At 40.6% G+C, this 18,275-nt stretch overlaps 1 protein-coding gene across 2 annotated transcripts; it reads right to left on the reverse strand.

Moving 5' to 3' along the window:
- Positions 1-3,507: 3,507 nt before the first annotated feature.
- On the reverse strand, positions 3,508-6,510 carry LOC110805729 (OBERON-like protein). 2 transcript variants are annotated; one of them, XM_022011351.2, is made up of 3 exons: positions 6,317-6,510; positions 4,706-5,844; positions 3,508-4,390 (listed from the first exon to the last, which is right to left on the reverse strand). In XM_022011351.2, the coding sequence occupies exons 2-3, from the start codon at positions 5,703-5,705 to the stop codon at positions 3,780-3,782; spliced, it is 1,611 nt and encodes a 536-aa protein (XP_021867043.1). In that variant the 5' UTR covers positions 5,706-5,844; positions 6,317-6,510; the 3' UTR covers positions 3,508-3,779. The 2 variants fall into 2 exon arrangements, with proteins under 2 accessions (XP_021867043.1, XP_021867044.1); XM_022011352.2 differs by having other exon boundaries at positions 6,110-6,326.
- Between the last annotated feature and the right edge of the window lie 11,765 nt (positions 6,511-18,275).

Here is an 18,275-nt window from a genome sequence, read left to right on the forward strand (position 1 = left end):
TTATAAGATAAGTAGATTTTAGCTTATCTGTAATATTTAAACACAAAAGTATTTTAATTGAATGAGGGAATAAGTGAGACCTTATTTTTTGATAGTGAGAAGAGAGATGTAATGTATTAGTGAATTCATGTCATAAAAGAAGTATGAAAATTAAATTGGGCGCTCGAAAAAAGAAAGTGTGACGATTAAATTGGAATAAAAAGGAGTAGTAAAATAATGTTGATATATTTATAATGGATTAGTTGAAGGATAATCAAGGAAGAAATGTCCAATCTAAAATGCATCACTGCCTCATTACCCGCGTGGAATACATTTTTTAATCACATCACCCACCAAACTTTCTTCCATCCCCGCTCGGCCATGGGAAGGATCCGCAGGGGATCTCCCAAAAAACTCGTCTCGCTAACAATCTAACATCCCTATATTTGATAGATAATATACTTTATTTTTCAGCTAACTTTAGAATATATTGACATAAATTTATTATGGGTTATTAAAATTGAAATGTTGATAAAATTATTTAAAAAGTGACATACATAATTAGGATTCAGTGAGTGTTTTCAAATCTAGTAAATTTAAACTCGCTCCATCACCTAGTTGGGTACATGATATCCTTAAACCCGCTCATCAATACCAAATCTCTATTTATTAGTGAATATTAGTCAATCATGCATCTATGTCTATCTTCTTCGTCATCCCAACCTAAAACCAAACTCGCCCAATCATAAAGTGTGATGCACAGTTTACATACCAAAATGTTAAATTTGCACGAAATTTTATATACAAGTTATATGGCAATCCTTTGCATTAACATATTTAAAATATTTATGTTGTTGCAAGCATATTAATAATATAATAATTTTATAATAATACTATCAATGTTTTTTAGTAGTTGCACAATTTTGACTAATTTTTCTTTTAGTTTCAGAGGAATCTCAACATTAATTTTAATCTTATTTTTTTAGAAAATTTTAACATAAGTTGTATTTATTGATAATTTCCTTACTTTCCTATTTTTCTAAATTTTTAACTCAGCTTATTTACTTTTCTTAATTTAAGTCTATTCCTTAAATAAATAATTACTTTCTTAACAATATGATTTTGTTTGAAATGAATATTTTATTGAATGTGATATGTATTACTTAATGAGTTCATTTTAATCTTTTTACACGGACACCAAATCATCCCATCTTCCCTTATAGAATAGAGGTCATATTTGGTAATTTTGTTAAATGATGTAGATAGTCATATACAGCTAAGTAATATTTAGTAATTCAAATATCTTTAGATAGTTATATGGGCAAGCTAGGCATATTTTAGAAAATAGTCGTTCAAATACTTTAAGATGATCATGATTATTTACGGCAATTTGAATTATCATTTTAGAACATATTTTACTTTTTATATAGTTTGATATTAATTACACACTTAGATAATATAAAAAAAATATTAATTATTAGCAATGTATGACGTGATTGCAAATTTACGCGTATAAATGCCTTTCTGAATATGCATACTTAGATGGTCTATTCTAGATGATTAACTTTAATCATAATTCGCCATATACGAATACTATACCGAAAAGCTACTATGTATATATGACTATGACATACTTCGAATGTTGCACCATGTACCTGTATGACTTATATTAATTATACTGGAGACAATTCATTTATCTTATAATATATGATAAACGACATTAATAAAAAAATTGTCCGCCGATATAAAAACTCTTTGATTGTGACATTCATGATAATATATATACAAGGAGTATATAAATTATATAATTTCCAATTTCATGCCTTAATAATCAAGAAACATATTAGCATTTTCATCTTTGCATGTTAATTTGCCATAATTTATTATATAATAGCGTAGATAATCGAAACATTCGTGCATTAATTAGCTAAGCCTCTGATTACTTACATAAATATATGTCCATATATTTTGCATAATATTCTTAACTAAGTCAAAATAATATAATGACATGGATTTTTTTTAATTAAATAACATATAATCAACTTTTTAGGTTTAGGAGAGAATATTTAACATAATATATGAATCTTTAAAAATAGAATTCTTGGAAGTTTGCAATTTTACTACGTACGTAATATTTTAGGATATCTATTATCAACATAATCTTTAAGTTTTATAATGGAAATCAAAAATATCTTCTCTGGTTATTTCTTAATAAGACAAAATAAATTTAGACTATTTTTTTTTAAAATTAAAAGAGAGGTCAATCAATGAGTGACATTTGTCATCACCACATTGATTTCCTCTCTTTTAGTATATTATATAGATAGTGCAAGGAAATTACAACAATCAACAAATCGTAGTCAACTATACACATCCTATTCTAAAAGATTTTGTATCCTTAAGTTATAATTGCAATATATTAAATAATAATAGTGTAATAAAAAAATTGAAAATTTTCCTTTATCAATCTTCTTCCTAATTGTCAAAAACCAGAATTCTAATACTCCGTACTGGTACTCTTGTATCAGTAACCAAATGTAGAGTGAATTCAATGAATTTCCCTCAAGCCAATTTAAAGTGGACGAAGGGCAATCGAGAGCTATATAGGGCAAATGATGTCAAGGAGATTCGATCCCATGTTTTAGGTATCTTACCCTCATCCTCAAAACTTTAACAATTCAGGGGGATTTTTTTTACTGGATGAAACCTGAATTTCGATCTCATATATATATAATCTCTTTTATCACACAGAAAAATAAAAATAAAAACACTCGGAGCAACGCCTGGGCCACACACTAATGATTAATTAAAATGTTTGCATGATTACTTTGCCACTTACTAATCCTATTAAAAATCTCATGTTTTATTGCTTCTAATCATACATTTAATCTCTTTAGTTTTATGCTTAACAGGCCAAGAACAAAAATGAACAGCTAATGTGTGTATTAAGTGACGTGCTACTTAGAAGATCTGAATCATATTATAAACAGCGGTAGGTTGACGATGGTTACCATTATACTTCGTATTAGATGACTGATGACTAGAGAGTTTAATCCGTATGTTTCTTTTTCTACTCTTTATCTTTTGATTTTGACACGTTGTTAGGTGTTAACTTATACTAGATCTTTTCAAGTTAATTACAAGTCCAAATAAAGACATCATATAAAAAGTGGTTACTCGGGATGGACGGATGTTAGGACAAAGTAGGTCAATGGAGAAAATGCACAAACAAATGACTAATTAACTTGAACATGCAGAAACTCTTGTTGGGAGACTCACCCACCATAAGCAAGGTGTGCGACACGGGTCGGATGCTAAGCTCCAGTGAACCGGGTGTGCTATGCGTAAAAAAATTAACTTGAACATCCACAAAGTCAAGCGTAACATTCTTCGTATAATTTGATCTAAACAAAATTTCAAGCATCGGCCTCTAGAGTACAGCCATAGTCTCCGTATTATCATGGAATAGCTCTCTGTGTCTACACATACTTGTAGGAAGTGCACGTATTATTACAGCAGCATCATCAATAATATATAAATTATGCTCATATATATATATATACTAAACCAGTTTGTCAATTACAGCCAGCAAATACATTTCATGCCGAAAAGAAACACAGGAACCGACTACAAACAAGACCTCGTACATTCGGCTTTTCCTACTTCAATACAACTGCCAATTAAATAGCAAAAACTTAAGGAATGAAGTGAATGAACCAGTACCTGCATTTGCACCTTGATAAGTCCTAGAAACGACATCTTTTCCCTACCATTCAAAAGATATGATACAATATCATCTTTCACGAATTTTTTCTTCCAGAGTTCCTCTCATTAGTCTGGCAATCAGCACTGGAAGAAACATTGTACACATTTTTTAGCGCATTAGCAAACATCTGTGAAGAGTCATTAGTATCATTTCCATGCAGAGAACGAGAGGTCTCTTGAGCCTTCATTTTCTGGAACAGGTGTTTCTTTTCCGCTTCTGCTTCACTCAGCTTAAGTTTAAGGTATCTAGTGCGATAGTCTTCTTCTGATTTCTCTGATTTAGCAAGAGCGATTTTCTGGAGCATCTCAGCTTCTCGTCTAGTCTCATCAGCCTTAAGCTGGAACATATCTGCTTCTGCCTGTTTAAGTTTCACTATGCTTTCAAGCTCATCTATCTGCTGCTTCCTTCTCTGCCTCTCAAGCTTCAGCTCTGACGCTTCCCTTGCTTTGTCTTCAAGCTCACGGTCACAAGTCTCAAGACCCAGCCGGGCTTTCTTCAACATCCTCAGCTTTTCATCAGCCACCATTTCCATTTTCCTTATAGCTTCCTGTACAACTTCTGCAATTTGTTTACAGGCCTCCTGTGGTGCTAACAGTCTTCCACCTTCTCCTATTCCTGCATTTCTCAATGGGTCCGTCTCGAGCTCTTGAAACAGGGGACAAATAGTTCAATTGATTTGGTCATTGATTATGTTCTTTAGTTTTTGTTAGCGACTTGTGAAGAGAATCATCATTTTTTAGCATGGCGCAGATCATTGTGAAAAAGCAAGAAAAGGATATTATAGGCTTATAATGCAGCATTATCATTCCCTTGAGAATAAATCAATCAAAAACCTTTTCCAGTCCGATTTAACACGCATTCAATCACAGAATATTATTGCAGATTCAAAACTTGCAATCATGCATATTCAAATTTCAAATAGAGGATAAGATCTCATGGGAATCAATTTAGAATTGGTACCTTGGAAGAACATCAGGATCGCTCTGCTAGCTGTTCCCTCAGCTAGTCCACCCTTCATCTTTTCTATAAGTTCCTCACACTTCCAGAACAATTTCCTACCTTTAACATCTTCACTTCCACGGAAAATACGGCCAACTATGTCAAGTTCCGTCATAAGAGCTGTCCTGCTCCAAGTGGGCGCGCAGTGCTGGAACACATCTTTAACCCAACCCAAAAGTTCGGAGGTCCTGTTGCAAGCCCTACACCTAAACAACATCTCAGCCTGTCCAGTCCCAACCCTAGCAGAAGTACCCATACAAATTAATCCATCACGAATTGCACAATCTGTATGAGTCCAGTGTGAACATAAGTCACAGCCAATCCATCGGCAAGTATTCACTTCAAAGTCGAACTTGGTACATATCACACACATGCATACATTACAGAAACCACTTTTATTTGTGCACACATCACAGGTACAGTCATCTACAGGGAGCTGATTTTGGCACGCAATATTTCTGCACCTCTTATAGGCAAAAATCTCAATGAGAGAAGTTTGAGAAAGGCAGACATTAGGATGTAAGAAAGCCTGGATTCCCATCTTCATAGCAACAAGTACTTCAAGTTGCACACGGTGAGCTCGTAGCAATGTCTTAGGGGTCAAGTCTGACCTACTTTGAACAAGCTTCTGCAAGCCCAAGAATTCTTCCCGCTGTTGTGAGCCGCCATTCCCTTCAAGAACAACACGCAGGCCATTCTTCAGCTCTTCAAAGTGTTCATCTGGAAGAATTTGCATTTTCTCAGAGATGACATCGATTCTTTCCTCAGCTATGGTACGGAGGGTAATTTTATCTCCTGTAAAGATCCTCCTAACTACTGATTGCTCAAAACAATCGTTATCATTCCTCTCATTATCCCGCTTCTTCGTCACGATTCCATCAGCAGTAGGTGACGTATCACGTGAACTGGCACTCTCAGTTGGCGATTCCCGCGCCTGATTCTGTACCAATCTAGAATCCATGACAAGAAATGAAACAGATACAAATGCTACTTAAAGTCTAAAAACGAGTACCACCGAGAGTTATCCCCCTCAAATCGAGCTCATCCGATGTTCAGCCAGCATCTATTCTTATAAAACACACCCAGAACAAGAAGTAATCCTGTATTCAGTTGAAAAATCAATCACATTTATTCATCAAAGCAAGTCTAAATCAAATTATTACCAATTCATCAGCAGACATAAGCATGATTAATCTTAAATAGTGGTGCTAATATTCAAAATCAAATGATTCTCTCAATTACAACAAAATAAAAATTGATCAATTGAGTATCAATTAAACGAAATCAATCCGAAAGCTACCTAAATCAAGAACAACAAAACTTCCAGGAAAAAATAACATTTAGGTCAAATTTGTTTCTCCTTACATTTCTACGAATCGAAGATGAATTCGAGCAAAAAAAGAAACAGTAAAAGTTCTAGTAATCTGGTACGCATAACTAGTTCACCAGATCGAAAATCCAAAGAGAAGAACAGCAAACAAAAGTACTCCGTAGATAATTTCTGGAAATTTGTTCAATTAATTAAAAAAAATCAGCAGATTTAGAGCAGGAGAAAGAGAAATAGAGAGTTACCAGGAGAGATAAAAACCCTAGGAATGACAGATTTTCGGTTTTAGGGAAGAAAAAGAATGCGAAGCTAGCTAACCATTGACAAAAAAGACGAAAGTCTAAGGAGTGAGTAAAAACTGTAAAAGTATCCGTTGCCGGTTGCTATGAAAGTAAGCGTGTTGAATTTTTAAGACTCTCTCTCTTTCTCTCTCTTTCTTTCCACTGCTTTGACCAGTTGTCCAGTTGCCTACTTACCTCAGGATTCTTTTTTTGTTTGGCAGCATTTACCTCAGGATTCATAAACAACACTTTCATACTTCCTCCATTTTTTTTAATTGCACCATCTGGGATTTCACGCTTGCCAATGCTCTATTTTAACCACTAATATCTCTCATTATAAATTTTAAAAAATTATAAAAATTTGATAATTTAAAAGTATATTTCGAGACAAATCTAACAAGATCCCACATGAATATATTTTTTCTTACATATACATCACAAAAAATAACTATATAAGAACATGTGAATAGTGCTAAAACCAAGATGGTGCAATTATAAAAAAATGGAGGAAGTAATATTTTCTCTCTTTTTTATTTGTTATCATATGAGTAATTTTTGTTTTACAATTTTTTTTAACATTTGTGCCCAATGTAAATAGTGCAAAGTTAAATAAATGGAGAAAATATAAGATAATCATGCATAAACTAAGATAATATTTTATTCGTTTCTTTTTTTGTTGCAAAACTTTGTTTCTCAAGCTTATCTATGCATAACTTAAACAATTAGTATCTTTAATTATCGATAAGAACAAATTATAAAGTTGATGTTAACAAATGTACATTATGACTAATCTCACAAAATGAACAAGTTTTTCCTAAAGCATAAATCAACAAAAATAAACAAAATAAATTACGTAAATAGTGCAAAAAGCAAAGTTTTGCAACTATTTTGAATAATGAAAAAGGAAGTAAAATTTAGTAAGTGATTTATTTATTTTAATTCTTCAGTGCCTAATTTCCAAAAATATATATTAAATCAATTTTATTTATTTTTTTGACAAACTTTTTGCCATATTATTTCTTTTCCATAATAATTACAACTTTCATATCTCAAAACATAAAAATTAAACGCAAATTCTTATTTAAACGTGGTAAATGTTAACTCAAAATGATTATACATTACTTTTATATATATGTTAAAGTGGAATATGTTTTGTAACTTTTAATATGTTTTGTAACGTTAATTTTGTAATTTTTAATATGTTTTCATCAACTTTTATATTATAAAAAAAATTAATATATAAACATTTTAAAGAGTTAAAAATTTAATTTTATACATCTTAAATTTTTCAAATTTACTAAATGATGTGGGCTTGAATATATCTCCCACAAAGCCCAAAGAGGCAGCCTACGACTCATGCTGGTCAGATGGGCTCAGACCTAGAAAGAAGGCCCAAAATCCTGGTACCCCACCAGAATAAAGACAGAGCCCCATTTGGCAAAGCCCATTCTCTTTGAAAGCCAGTCCAAATATGGAAGGTCCATCATTGCAGGCCGAAGGCCACGTGTCCTAAATCCCCAAGGGGCACGCATCCCACGGCTAGGGTTGAGGGTGCAGTCCCCAAGAAACCCTAGCACTATAAATAGCTCAGATCCCAAGGTAAAAGGGCATTCAATTCTTGCCCATCAACAACAAACCTATCTTTGCTCTGCCTTCTCTCTACCAATTACTTATCTCTCTAGCTTATACTTACTTAAGCATCGGAGGGAATATTCCTACGGGAATATTCTTGTTTTGCAGGTTGCCAGAAGTTCGTGCCAGGTCATACTTAATACCTCCGAGGAGCGCGTGCCACGTCAGCACCGTAAAAGATCCCACAACATTTGGCGCCGTCAGTGTCATGGCTGAACTTCAAACTGACTGCGGAAAACCAAGGGTAAATCAGAACTCCCAGCCAGAAAAGGAGTGTTTAAGGATGGGTCCAACACTCATTGTGACACGGCAGCTAGCCAGCCTGCTGCCGTCATTTCTATTCAACCCTTGCTGGATGGTCCTCACGAAGTCAATCTTAAGCGCGATAATGGTAGGATGGTAGAGTTTCTGTCAGAAGATCCTGACTCACCTATGAAGAGACGCACCCTGGAGGAAGCGAGTCGGCATGTCAAGGAGGTTCGTCCAGGAAGAAGGACGAGACGAATTTTACAGAAGAAAAATGAGGACCGTTACTCTCTAGAGGCTCCTAGAAGACAGCATGAGAGCGTCGTCCGAAGGAAGAATGGTTGTGGCTCCGAAGAAAAAAGGGGGCGAAGGAGGACGTCCTCTAGAGGTCCCTTTAGGTTGCGACACGGCTCTTGACGAGATCCTCCTTGCTGAAGGACCGAGTCTGGGAATAGAACCGTCCCCCCGACGATTGTCCACCTCCTGCCCACAAGTACCTTTCTGTGCCTTCCACAACGACGAAGGGCATGACACCCAAAGTTCTCGGATATTGAGGAAGATATTAACTGATCGCGTGGCTGAAGGACACCTTCGCCAGTACGTCCATCTAGAGGACGCACATAAAGAAGTGAGCCCCACCTCTAAGTATTCAAACGAAAGAGTTATGGTAATATCAGGAGGAATAGCTGCAGGAGAACCATGTAAGGAGGGACGGCAAAAAGGTCCACCTCATCTTCGCCTAGCGTAGAAGAACCTACCCTCTGTAGAAATTTCCGAAGACGACTATAGAAGCTTATGATGATGATCCTCTGGTTATAGAGGTTAAGGTGGCTAATCTTAAGGTAAAGAGAGTACTGGTGGATACGGGGAGATCGTCCGACATAATCAGTCTGCAATGCCTGCGAAAATTAAGGCACAATCCAGAAGACATAGAAAAAGTTTACGGGCCCTTGGTAGGATTCGGAGGGAGCATCGTTCGTCCACTTGGCTCCATTTTACTTCCGGCTTCTGTTGGAATTCCCCCAGTAATCAAAGAAGTCGTCATCAGGTTTATAATAATGGCAAACCTCACCACATTCAACATCATACTTGGCCGTCCAACACTCAACGACCTAAAAGCTGTGATCGTCCCTCATTTACTGTTGGTAAAATTTGTTGGAAGCAACGGACGCGTTGGATCTCTCTATGGAAATCAACAGTTGGTCAGGGATTGTTACTTATCGACATTGGAGCCAACGGCCTGGGGAGCTTCTCCAAAGGGAAAGGAGCAAGCTAAACCTTCAGCAAGCCGCCGTAAAACCCGGGAAATACCGACAGAGCACAATGCAGAAAGACGACCTGAGCCGGTGGGAGCACTTTATGATATAATTCTGGACTTAGCGGACCCGTCTCGAACAGTCCCCATTGGGATCCACCCTGACGACCCCATGTCAGCAGCATTAGTGCAACTACTCCAAGAATACAAGGAGATATTTGCCTTCACGGTAGAGGAGATGCCCGGTATAGACCCGGCGGTGGCCGTGCATAAGTTGAATGTGGACAGTGCTGTGAAGCCCGTACGACAAAAGAAGAGGAGTCATGGAGAAGCAAGAAATTTGGCCGCCGCTGCCGAGGTTAAGAAACTAATGGATGCAGGCTTCATACGCCTGTGCCAGTACCCAGACTGGGTAGCTAACGTAGTCCTGGTACCCAAGCCCAATGGGACGTGGAGAATGTGTGTTGATTACACTGATCTCAATAAAGCATGTCCTAAAGACAGCTTCCCACTGCCAAAGATAGACCGACTCGTCGACTCCACCGCCGGACATGCCATGATGAGCTTCATGGACGCCTACTCCGGATTCCACCAGATTCCATTATGGCCCGAAGATCAGGAGAAGACGTCTTTCGTCACGGAACAAGGATTGTACTGCTATAAAGTAATGTCGTTCGGTTTAAAAAATGCCCCTGCTACCTTTCAACGGTTGGTAAACACAGTTTTCGTAAAGCAGCTGGGGAGGAATATAGAAGCCTATATTGACGACATGATTGTAAAAAGCAAGCAGAAGAAGGATCACCTTGACGACTTGAGAGAAACCTTTGAAACCATCAGGACATACCAGATGAGACTCAATCCCAAGAAGTTCATATTTGGGGTATCATCTGGCAAGTTCCTTGGCTTCCTGATTGACGAAAGGGGCATTGAAGCAAATCCAGACAAAGTGCAAGCGGTCATTAATATGACGTCGCCAAGGACGCTCAAAGACGTGCAACGCCTCACTAGGTGTCTCGCCGCCTTGGGACGATTCTTATCTAGAGCTGGAGATAAGTGTCACTACTTTTTCAGTACCATCAAAAAGGGCACCCAGTTTGAGTGGACGTCGCAAGCTGAGGCTGCCTTCCTCCGCCTAAAAGAACATCTGCATACTTTGCCACGACTGGTCAGCCCTCTCTTGGGGGAAGTTTTGTATCTGTACCTTGCCATCTCAGAATACGCGCTAAGCGCCGTCTTGCTTACAGAGAGGGATGGAACGCAACTACCTGTGTACTTTGTCAGTCACATGCTGCAGAATGCTGAACTCAAATATCCAACAGTCGAAAAGTTTGGCTTTGCTCTGTTCTTGGCTAGTAAGAAGCTTCGTCCATATTTCCTGGCTCATCGATTGGTAGTATACACGGATCAACCGCTTAAGCGACCTTTCACCAACCTTGAAGCGTCCGGAAGAATGCTCAATTGGGCAATTGAGCTTCACGCATTTGATATCTCGTATGAACCGAGGAAGGCAATAAAGGGACAGGCATTTGCTGACTTCATCGCGGAACTGACCAAGCCACCCTATTTGAAGAATGAAAAAACCCAGTGGATAGTACATGTGGACGGCTCTGCCACTCAGAACGGGTCAGGAGCCGGCATTATCTGTGAATCACCAGAAGGAGATATCTATGAATATGCAATGCGGTTTAACTTTCAGGCGTCAAACAACGAGGCTGAATACGAAGCCCTGATATGTGGAATTCAGATGAGCAGAGCCGCAGGGGCAACAGACGTCCTGGTTTTGTCTGACTCGCAGTTAATTGTCAGTCAGGTCAAAGGAGAGTATGAGGCCAAGGACGAGGCCATGATAAGATATTTGGAAAAAGTCCGCCAAGAAGCTCAACAGCTGTCTAACTTTGAAGTAAAACACATACCCCGGTCTGAAAATAACAAGGCAGACGCTTTATCTAAACTGGCAAGCTCAGCATCCTGCGACACGCCACGTCATGTATTCTGGGAGGTAAAACAGTCCAAAAGCATTGACGCCTCGAGAACAGACATCTTGGACCGAACAACCACCTGGATGGATGACATTGTCAACTTCAAAATGAATGGAGTACTCCCTGATGACCCCAAGCAGGCAGAAAGATTACAAAAGAAATGCACATGGTTTGAGATATGGAATGGAACACTATACAAAAAAGCCTTCTCACGGCCTCTTCTCCGCTGCGTAACCCCCGAGAAGGGGCAAGAGGTACTGGAAGATCTTCATCAGGGATTATGCAGCTCCCACATAGGAGGGAGGGCCCTGGCCGAAAAAACTTTAAGAACCGGATACTATTGGCCCACTCTCAAAGAAGACGCCCTCAATATGGTCAAGCGTTGTGATAAATGCCAACGATTTGCTCACCTAATTCGACGACCAGCACAGAAACTGACGCCAATCACCAGCCCTATACCTTTTGCCAAATGGGGGATGGACTTATTAGGCCCCTATACGACGGCACCAGGAGGACTGCGTTACGTAATAGTAGCCGTCGACTACTTCACTAAATGGGTAGAAGCTGAGGCTATAAAGAACACTAAAGCACAGGATGTGAGAGCATTCATCTGGAAAAACATAATCACAAGATTTGGCGTGCCTCCGTCTATCGTCTTCGACAATGGGCCACAATTCAAGACGCCCAAATTAGAAGATTGGTTGGCCGACCATGGTATCACAGCATGTTTTGCATCAGTAGGACGCCCCCAAGCTAACGGACAAGTAGAGGCATTCAACAAGATTATCTCTGAAGGGATGAAGAAGAAGCTTGATGAGGCAAAGGGTTTATGGGCCGACGAGTTACCCAATGTTTTATGGTCTATACGGACCACGGCAAAAAATTCAACAGGAGAAACACCATTCTTGTTAGCTTATGGGGCTGAAGCCGTCCTACCCATTGAAATGTGCGAACCCACCATGCGCGTCATGTTGTTTAATGAAGATGCCAATTGGGAAATGATGAAGGCGGCCTTTGATTTCTTACCAGAAACCAGAGGGAATGCGGCTCTACGACAGCAGCTATACAAACTCCGAATGACGAGGGAGTACAATAAAAGGGTTTCTAGAAGAATACTTAAAGTTGGAGATTTTGTACTTAGGAAAATGGAAGCCGTCAGACGCGCCAATGAACAAGGGAAACTCACCCCTACTTGGGAAGGTCCGTATGAGATTTACGAGGAGGTTCGAGACGGAACGTACCGGATCCAAGATATGGAGGGACGTCCGATTTTGCGTACATGGAATGCGGATAACCTAAAGAAGTACTTTTTCTAGATTGACACTTATCTAGATTATATGCATTGTAAAGACGTCTAGAGCCTAGACGCACCATGTAGCATGTTTTGAACATTAAATGAAAAATTCACTGCAAGCCGGTCTTGCTGGGAAATCCTTATGAAAAGAATGTTATCAAATCTCTCGGAGAAATGCAAACTAATGCTCTCCCAAAAGACTAGTCGTTTAAAGGCCTAAGAAGTGGCCCAGATTAGCACCCTCACTAGGCTGATCACCTAGAACACAGGGGTTACACATTCCTAACACAGCTATATAAAGTAGCAAAAGACCTTGGGAAAAAGACCAGGGCAGACATCTGACGTCTCAAATTGAGGGCGTCGGACGTAATCATAAAAAGCAATAAGACGTTCAAAAGGGCATCATGTCATTCCCAAAAAATTAGTCATAATTACAAGAATTATGCACAAAGCCACCAAGCATGGTGTCAAAAGAACATTAATAAAAACAAAGACGCGTAGGAACTCATTCCTCATCCTCGCTGGGCACGAACTCAGGAGGGGTGCGTCCTTCCTTTTGAGCCTTCTCCACCTCAATCTGATAGGTGAGAAACTTCTCAAACCAGCTGAAGGGACGTTCACTTGCAAATTCAGCATTCCATGCAAGCTCCATACCCCTTCAGATCGATTTCTCACCTAGCATGGCCGACTGGTCGAGAACGCTCTGTGACGAAGCGACATCCTTGCTAGCCGCCTCCAGCTGAACCTCCAACTCTTTAAACTGAGTCTCCAGACGAGAAAACTCAGCCTCTTTCTCCTTGATCTTCTTGGAAAGATCCTCCATTTCAGAAAATTTCTGATCAATATGCAGGAGACGAGCTGTGTTCTCAGCATTTTGGGAGGCCAGGGCGGTAGTCACAGCGTCAATCTGTTCCCGCCTGTCGAAGCGAAGCTTCTCCAGTGCAGCAAAATGCTGGTCACCACACTGACTGGCCAGAAGACGGTGACGAGCTTCTGTATGCACCAAAGCAGTGCGCCACTTTTTCAGCGAGTCCAGCAGAATGAACATCTGCGCAAAAATAGTAAAAGTCAAACAAAAAGAAACGAGTATTTAAAAATAAAGGTACAACGAAACTTACGTCCAGCGCCGAGGACTGCATGGCGGCAAGCATATTCTCGGCCGCCTCAGGAAGAGTTTCAGCATATTGGGGAGGAATGGCATTGCGCATCAGCGTCATTATTGAAGGAAATAATGCCCTTGGTCCAAGTATGCATTCTATGTTAAGTCTAATAAATGCGGTTCAGTATTAATTAACAAGTTAATAATTCAGTGAGATCAAGTGAGCTGAATGCCTGGCTAGAGGCCGCTTCAGTTCAAGTGGAATTAATGATATTAATCCACAGCTTACTCTTGACTGAACCCGTAGGGTCACACAAATAGTACGTAAACGGATCAAGTATTTAATGGCATTAAATACTCCATCTATGGATATTCGGAATCGACGGATCTTGGTTTCAGTGGGAGCTGAGATCGTCACAGGCAAGAAATGAATACTCCGGAAACGATGATATTGCCGGAAACGGAAATATGGATCGTATCGGAAATATAGATATTATCCAAGTCGTAGATGTTGCCGGAAACGGAAACATGGTACTTATCGGAAAATATTATCGGAAATGGAAATATTGCCGGAATCGGAAATATTGCCGGAAACGGAAATATTGTCAGAATCGGAAATATTATCGGAATCGGAAAATAATTCCGGAAACGGAAATATTAAATATTTGTTCGAAACGGAAATTAATTTCGGAATCGGAAATATTAAATGTTGTTCGTATCGGAAATGAATTCCGGAATCGGGAATTTAATCGGAAGCGTATCGTACGAATTAGCATCGGACGAGGCCCGCTAGACGAAGGCCCAGCACGAAACCAGGCCATCGCCCAGCGAGCCGCACGCAGCAACGCACGCCTCGACCAGGCCCAGCGCAAGGCCAGGCCCAGCCAAGGGCGCGCGCGCACGCAGCACCGCACATGGGCTGTGCGCTTGTCGTGGGCCGCAAGGCCTGCGCAGGTGCACGGCTTGTACGATGCGTGTGCGGGAAATCCTAATTCTATTAGGATTCGTGCGAAGATTAAAATCCTAATCTTATTAGATTTGCTTTGTTATTTAGAGTCCTAATAAAGTTCTAATTACAATTCCTTTTCCATACCTCTATAAATAAGGGCCTAGGGTCATTATTTATACACAAGTTTTCAAGTATTCAAAACTAGGATTTTTAAGCAGAAAAATCAGCCATAACTCTTGCCCATTTAGCCGAAAATAAGTAGTACCTTAAGGGCGATTCTAGTTGGTCAATCTTAAGGCGGATCCGGACGTGCTGTGGACTATCTACGGAGGGACGACACTTGGAGTCCTAAAGACTTGTTCTTGTTCGGTTCGGGCGCAGATAGGGAGGGCACGCAACAAAGTGTATGCATCTAAACTATGCTAAATGATTATGTGTAAATAATATACTTTCCTGGCTTTATGGTTTTTTCCGCATGATTTATGAATTGTCATATGTATCATAACCTAACAATTATCTTCCTACGGTCATGAGAATTGAACCCGCCTGAAGAAGGGATCTGATCCAATTCAGCATCTATGTCTTTCTGAGGATCGGGAATTTCTATGGGAAAAACAATGGCCTTAGAATCCCTGGGGGAAACTAGAGAACTGCTAGACGAGGAACGGCAGGTGGTTACGATGTTGGAGTAAAACTTACCCCCAAAATTCCTAGCTCTCTTCGCCGTCCTTAGAGGGATGTTGCGGCGGACGACTTCAGGAATCCCCGCAAGAGGATCAGCTGTCCCTCCAGTTTTCTCCAAGCTAGGAGAAGCAGATGCAGCCTTGGGGACGACAAACCCCTTAGAAGCCTTCGACGTCGCTGACTTGAAGACGGGTTTTCCTGTGCCGCCAGCCCTGCGTTTAGAAGTAGGAGCCACGTCCGTGGTCGCCTTCCTCGTCTTCTGAAGAAATGAAAACATAAGTTGTAAACAACAAAGAGAATCACATCGGAAGATTTGATCAATACCTTCTCCTCAGCAGGAGGGGGAGCCATTTGCTCAGAAATGGCTTGCTCGGCTGCCTGCTGACGCTTTCAAGCTTTGAAGGTACTGGCGTCGCGTACCTTCGCCAACCAAGACGGCTTATCCACTTGGCCTTTGGAGGCATCGTCCAGCTTACCCATGGCCTCGTCTAAAAAAATAAAATAAATAAATAAAGACATTAGTGCGGTTTTGATTAAACAATGAAGAGTTGGAAGTATAGATACATTACCTCTCGGCATATACGGACACAAGCCTACAGCCGAGAGGAAAATGGGATTGCTCAATTGATCCAGATGAGGCAACCACCCCTCGGGTATGTAGGCCGTCTTGTCCTTGATGACGAGCGGCTTGACCTTGAACAGCGACGAGATCCGTTCCCAGAGCTCGGCGGAGACAGGAGGTAAAGAAGCGCCTTTCCCAACCAAGTTGGGCTTGACGTTCCAGCGTCTCATCCTCTCACACATCTCCAGATTGGTGGTTTTGATAACCACCCACTTCTTCCTCCAGTGATGCCACTTAGACGCCTTCCCCATCACCGTCCTGTAGGCCCTCTTGTATGTAAGAATCAGCCAGCCCGCGGCGGCTCTCGAAACTTGGGACATAGAGGCGATTCTTAGGAACGCCGGAAGAGAAGGGGTGATGCCTGCAAGTTCGCAGCGAGCAATATAGCCAAACACACCCGCCCAGGAGTTCGGGGACATTTGGTTCAGGCCAATATTAAAGCCGTCCAGCAACTCCACCACAAAGGGGTGAGGGGGGAATCTCATACCCAGCTTCAAAAACGAGCCGTAAACGGCGAACTCTCCTTTCACCAGTCCAAAGCTGGTGCAGTCCATGCCAGCCGGCATACGAAATTTGTACTCCGAACCTAAATTCAGAGACTCCCCATAGGCCTTCCCCTCGAGGGTGAGGAAGTTCAGCCACGTCTGAAGTGGGAAGATGGCGTTGGGATGAAGGTGACCTTCCTCCCCACCTGACGTACTAGCCGGCGCAGCATCGGTGCTTTCAGGGACGTCCTCTATAGGAGAAGAGGATTCTCCTTCGAACTGCTCCTCGTCTTCTATTCGCGCCATTAAATCCTGCAACAAGCCAAGACTTGTCTCAGAGCAGGGACAAACTTGAAAAAGAAGACGTCAAAGGGACAAGATGACGCCCTCAGTTTGACGAGACCCATGCATGACTAAGAAGAGAATTCGGAGGAATCAAAATCAACAAACACATTTTTCCAAAGAAAGCATTTACCTGATAAATCAAAAGAGAGTTTGTGAAAGAACTTGGATGAAGAACTGCAAGAACACGACTTTGAAGATCGTGGCGGTGCTACGGTGGATTTCGGTGGATGTAAGACGCCGGAAATCGCCTTCTCCTATTGCTCTCAAATGATCACTGGAAATGAGGGGGAAAATCACTCAAATTGGCCACTTATTTATAGAGGGGTAAGAAATGATTACCCCTGACACACGTCATCACCTCGTTGGATACTCCAAGAGCAGTGAAAACTAACGTCTGTTTTCACTCCTCATGAGGGGCAAATGATGTGGGCTTGAATATATCTCCCACAAAGCCCAAAGAGGCAGCCTACGACTCATGCTGGTCAGATGGGCTCAGTCCTAGAAAGAAGGCCCAAAATCCTGGTACCCACCAGAATAAAGACAGAGCACCATTTGGCAAAGCCCATTCTCTTTGAAAGCCAGTCCAAATATGGAAGGTCCATCATTGCAGGCCGAAGGCCACGTGTCCTAAATCCCCAAGGGGCACGCATCCCACAGCTAGGGTTGAGGGTGCAGTCCCCAAGAAACCCTAACACTATAAATAGCTCAGATCCCAAGGTAAAAGGGCATTCAATTCTTGCCCATCAACAACAAACCTATCTTTGCTCTGCCTTCTCTCTACCAATTACTTATCTCTCTAGCTTATACTTACTTAAGCATCGAAGGGAATATTCCTACGGGAATATTCTTGTTTTGCAGGCTGCCAGAAGTTCGTGCCAGGTCATACTTGATACCTCCGAGGAGCGCGTGCCACGTCAGCACCGTAAAAGATCCCACAACACTAATGATATAAGATTAATTATTTAACTATTTAAAATGTTTATACTTCCTTCGTTTCGAAAATATCGCACCATTTGTTTTTACTTTTTAAACTATTCACACAGCGACTTTAGACATTTTGTGTGATTCGTACGTAAGGAAATCTTAGTCATTTGAAATCAATTGAGGTCTAGTCAATCCTACAACTCTAAGAGTGATTGACCTCACATAACGATAGCCAAATTACTTGCAATATTGTTATCAAATGTTACTTTTATAGTTATACTACCCCTTTTCGAAATAATAGGAACACTTTCACTTGAAGACTTGTCAAATACAACTCTAAGACTTTTGACACTATTCTCAAATTTCAATGTGACTAGCATTGTGATATATGGATAAGGAAAAATATAGC

The sequence above is a fragment of the Spinacia oleracea genome, chromosome 2 (genome assembly GCF_020520425.1).
Source record: "Spinacia oleracea cultivar Varoflay chromosome 2, BTI_SOV_V1, whole genome shotgun sequence".
Taxonomy (NCBI): domain Eukaryota; kingdom Viridiplantae; phylum Streptophyta; class Magnoliopsida; order Caryophyllales; family Amaranthaceae; genus Spinacia; species Spinacia oleracea.

Coding starts and splice junctions, on each gene's coding strand:
- LOC110805729 (XM_022011351.2), bottom strand. CDS start 5,705: ATGGATTCTAGATTGGTACAGAATCAGGCGCGGGAATCGCCAACTGAG. Junction 4,391..4,705: donor GATCCTGATGTTCTTCCAAG/GTACCAATTCTA, acceptor CCCTGTTTCAAG/AGCTCGAGACGGACCCATTG.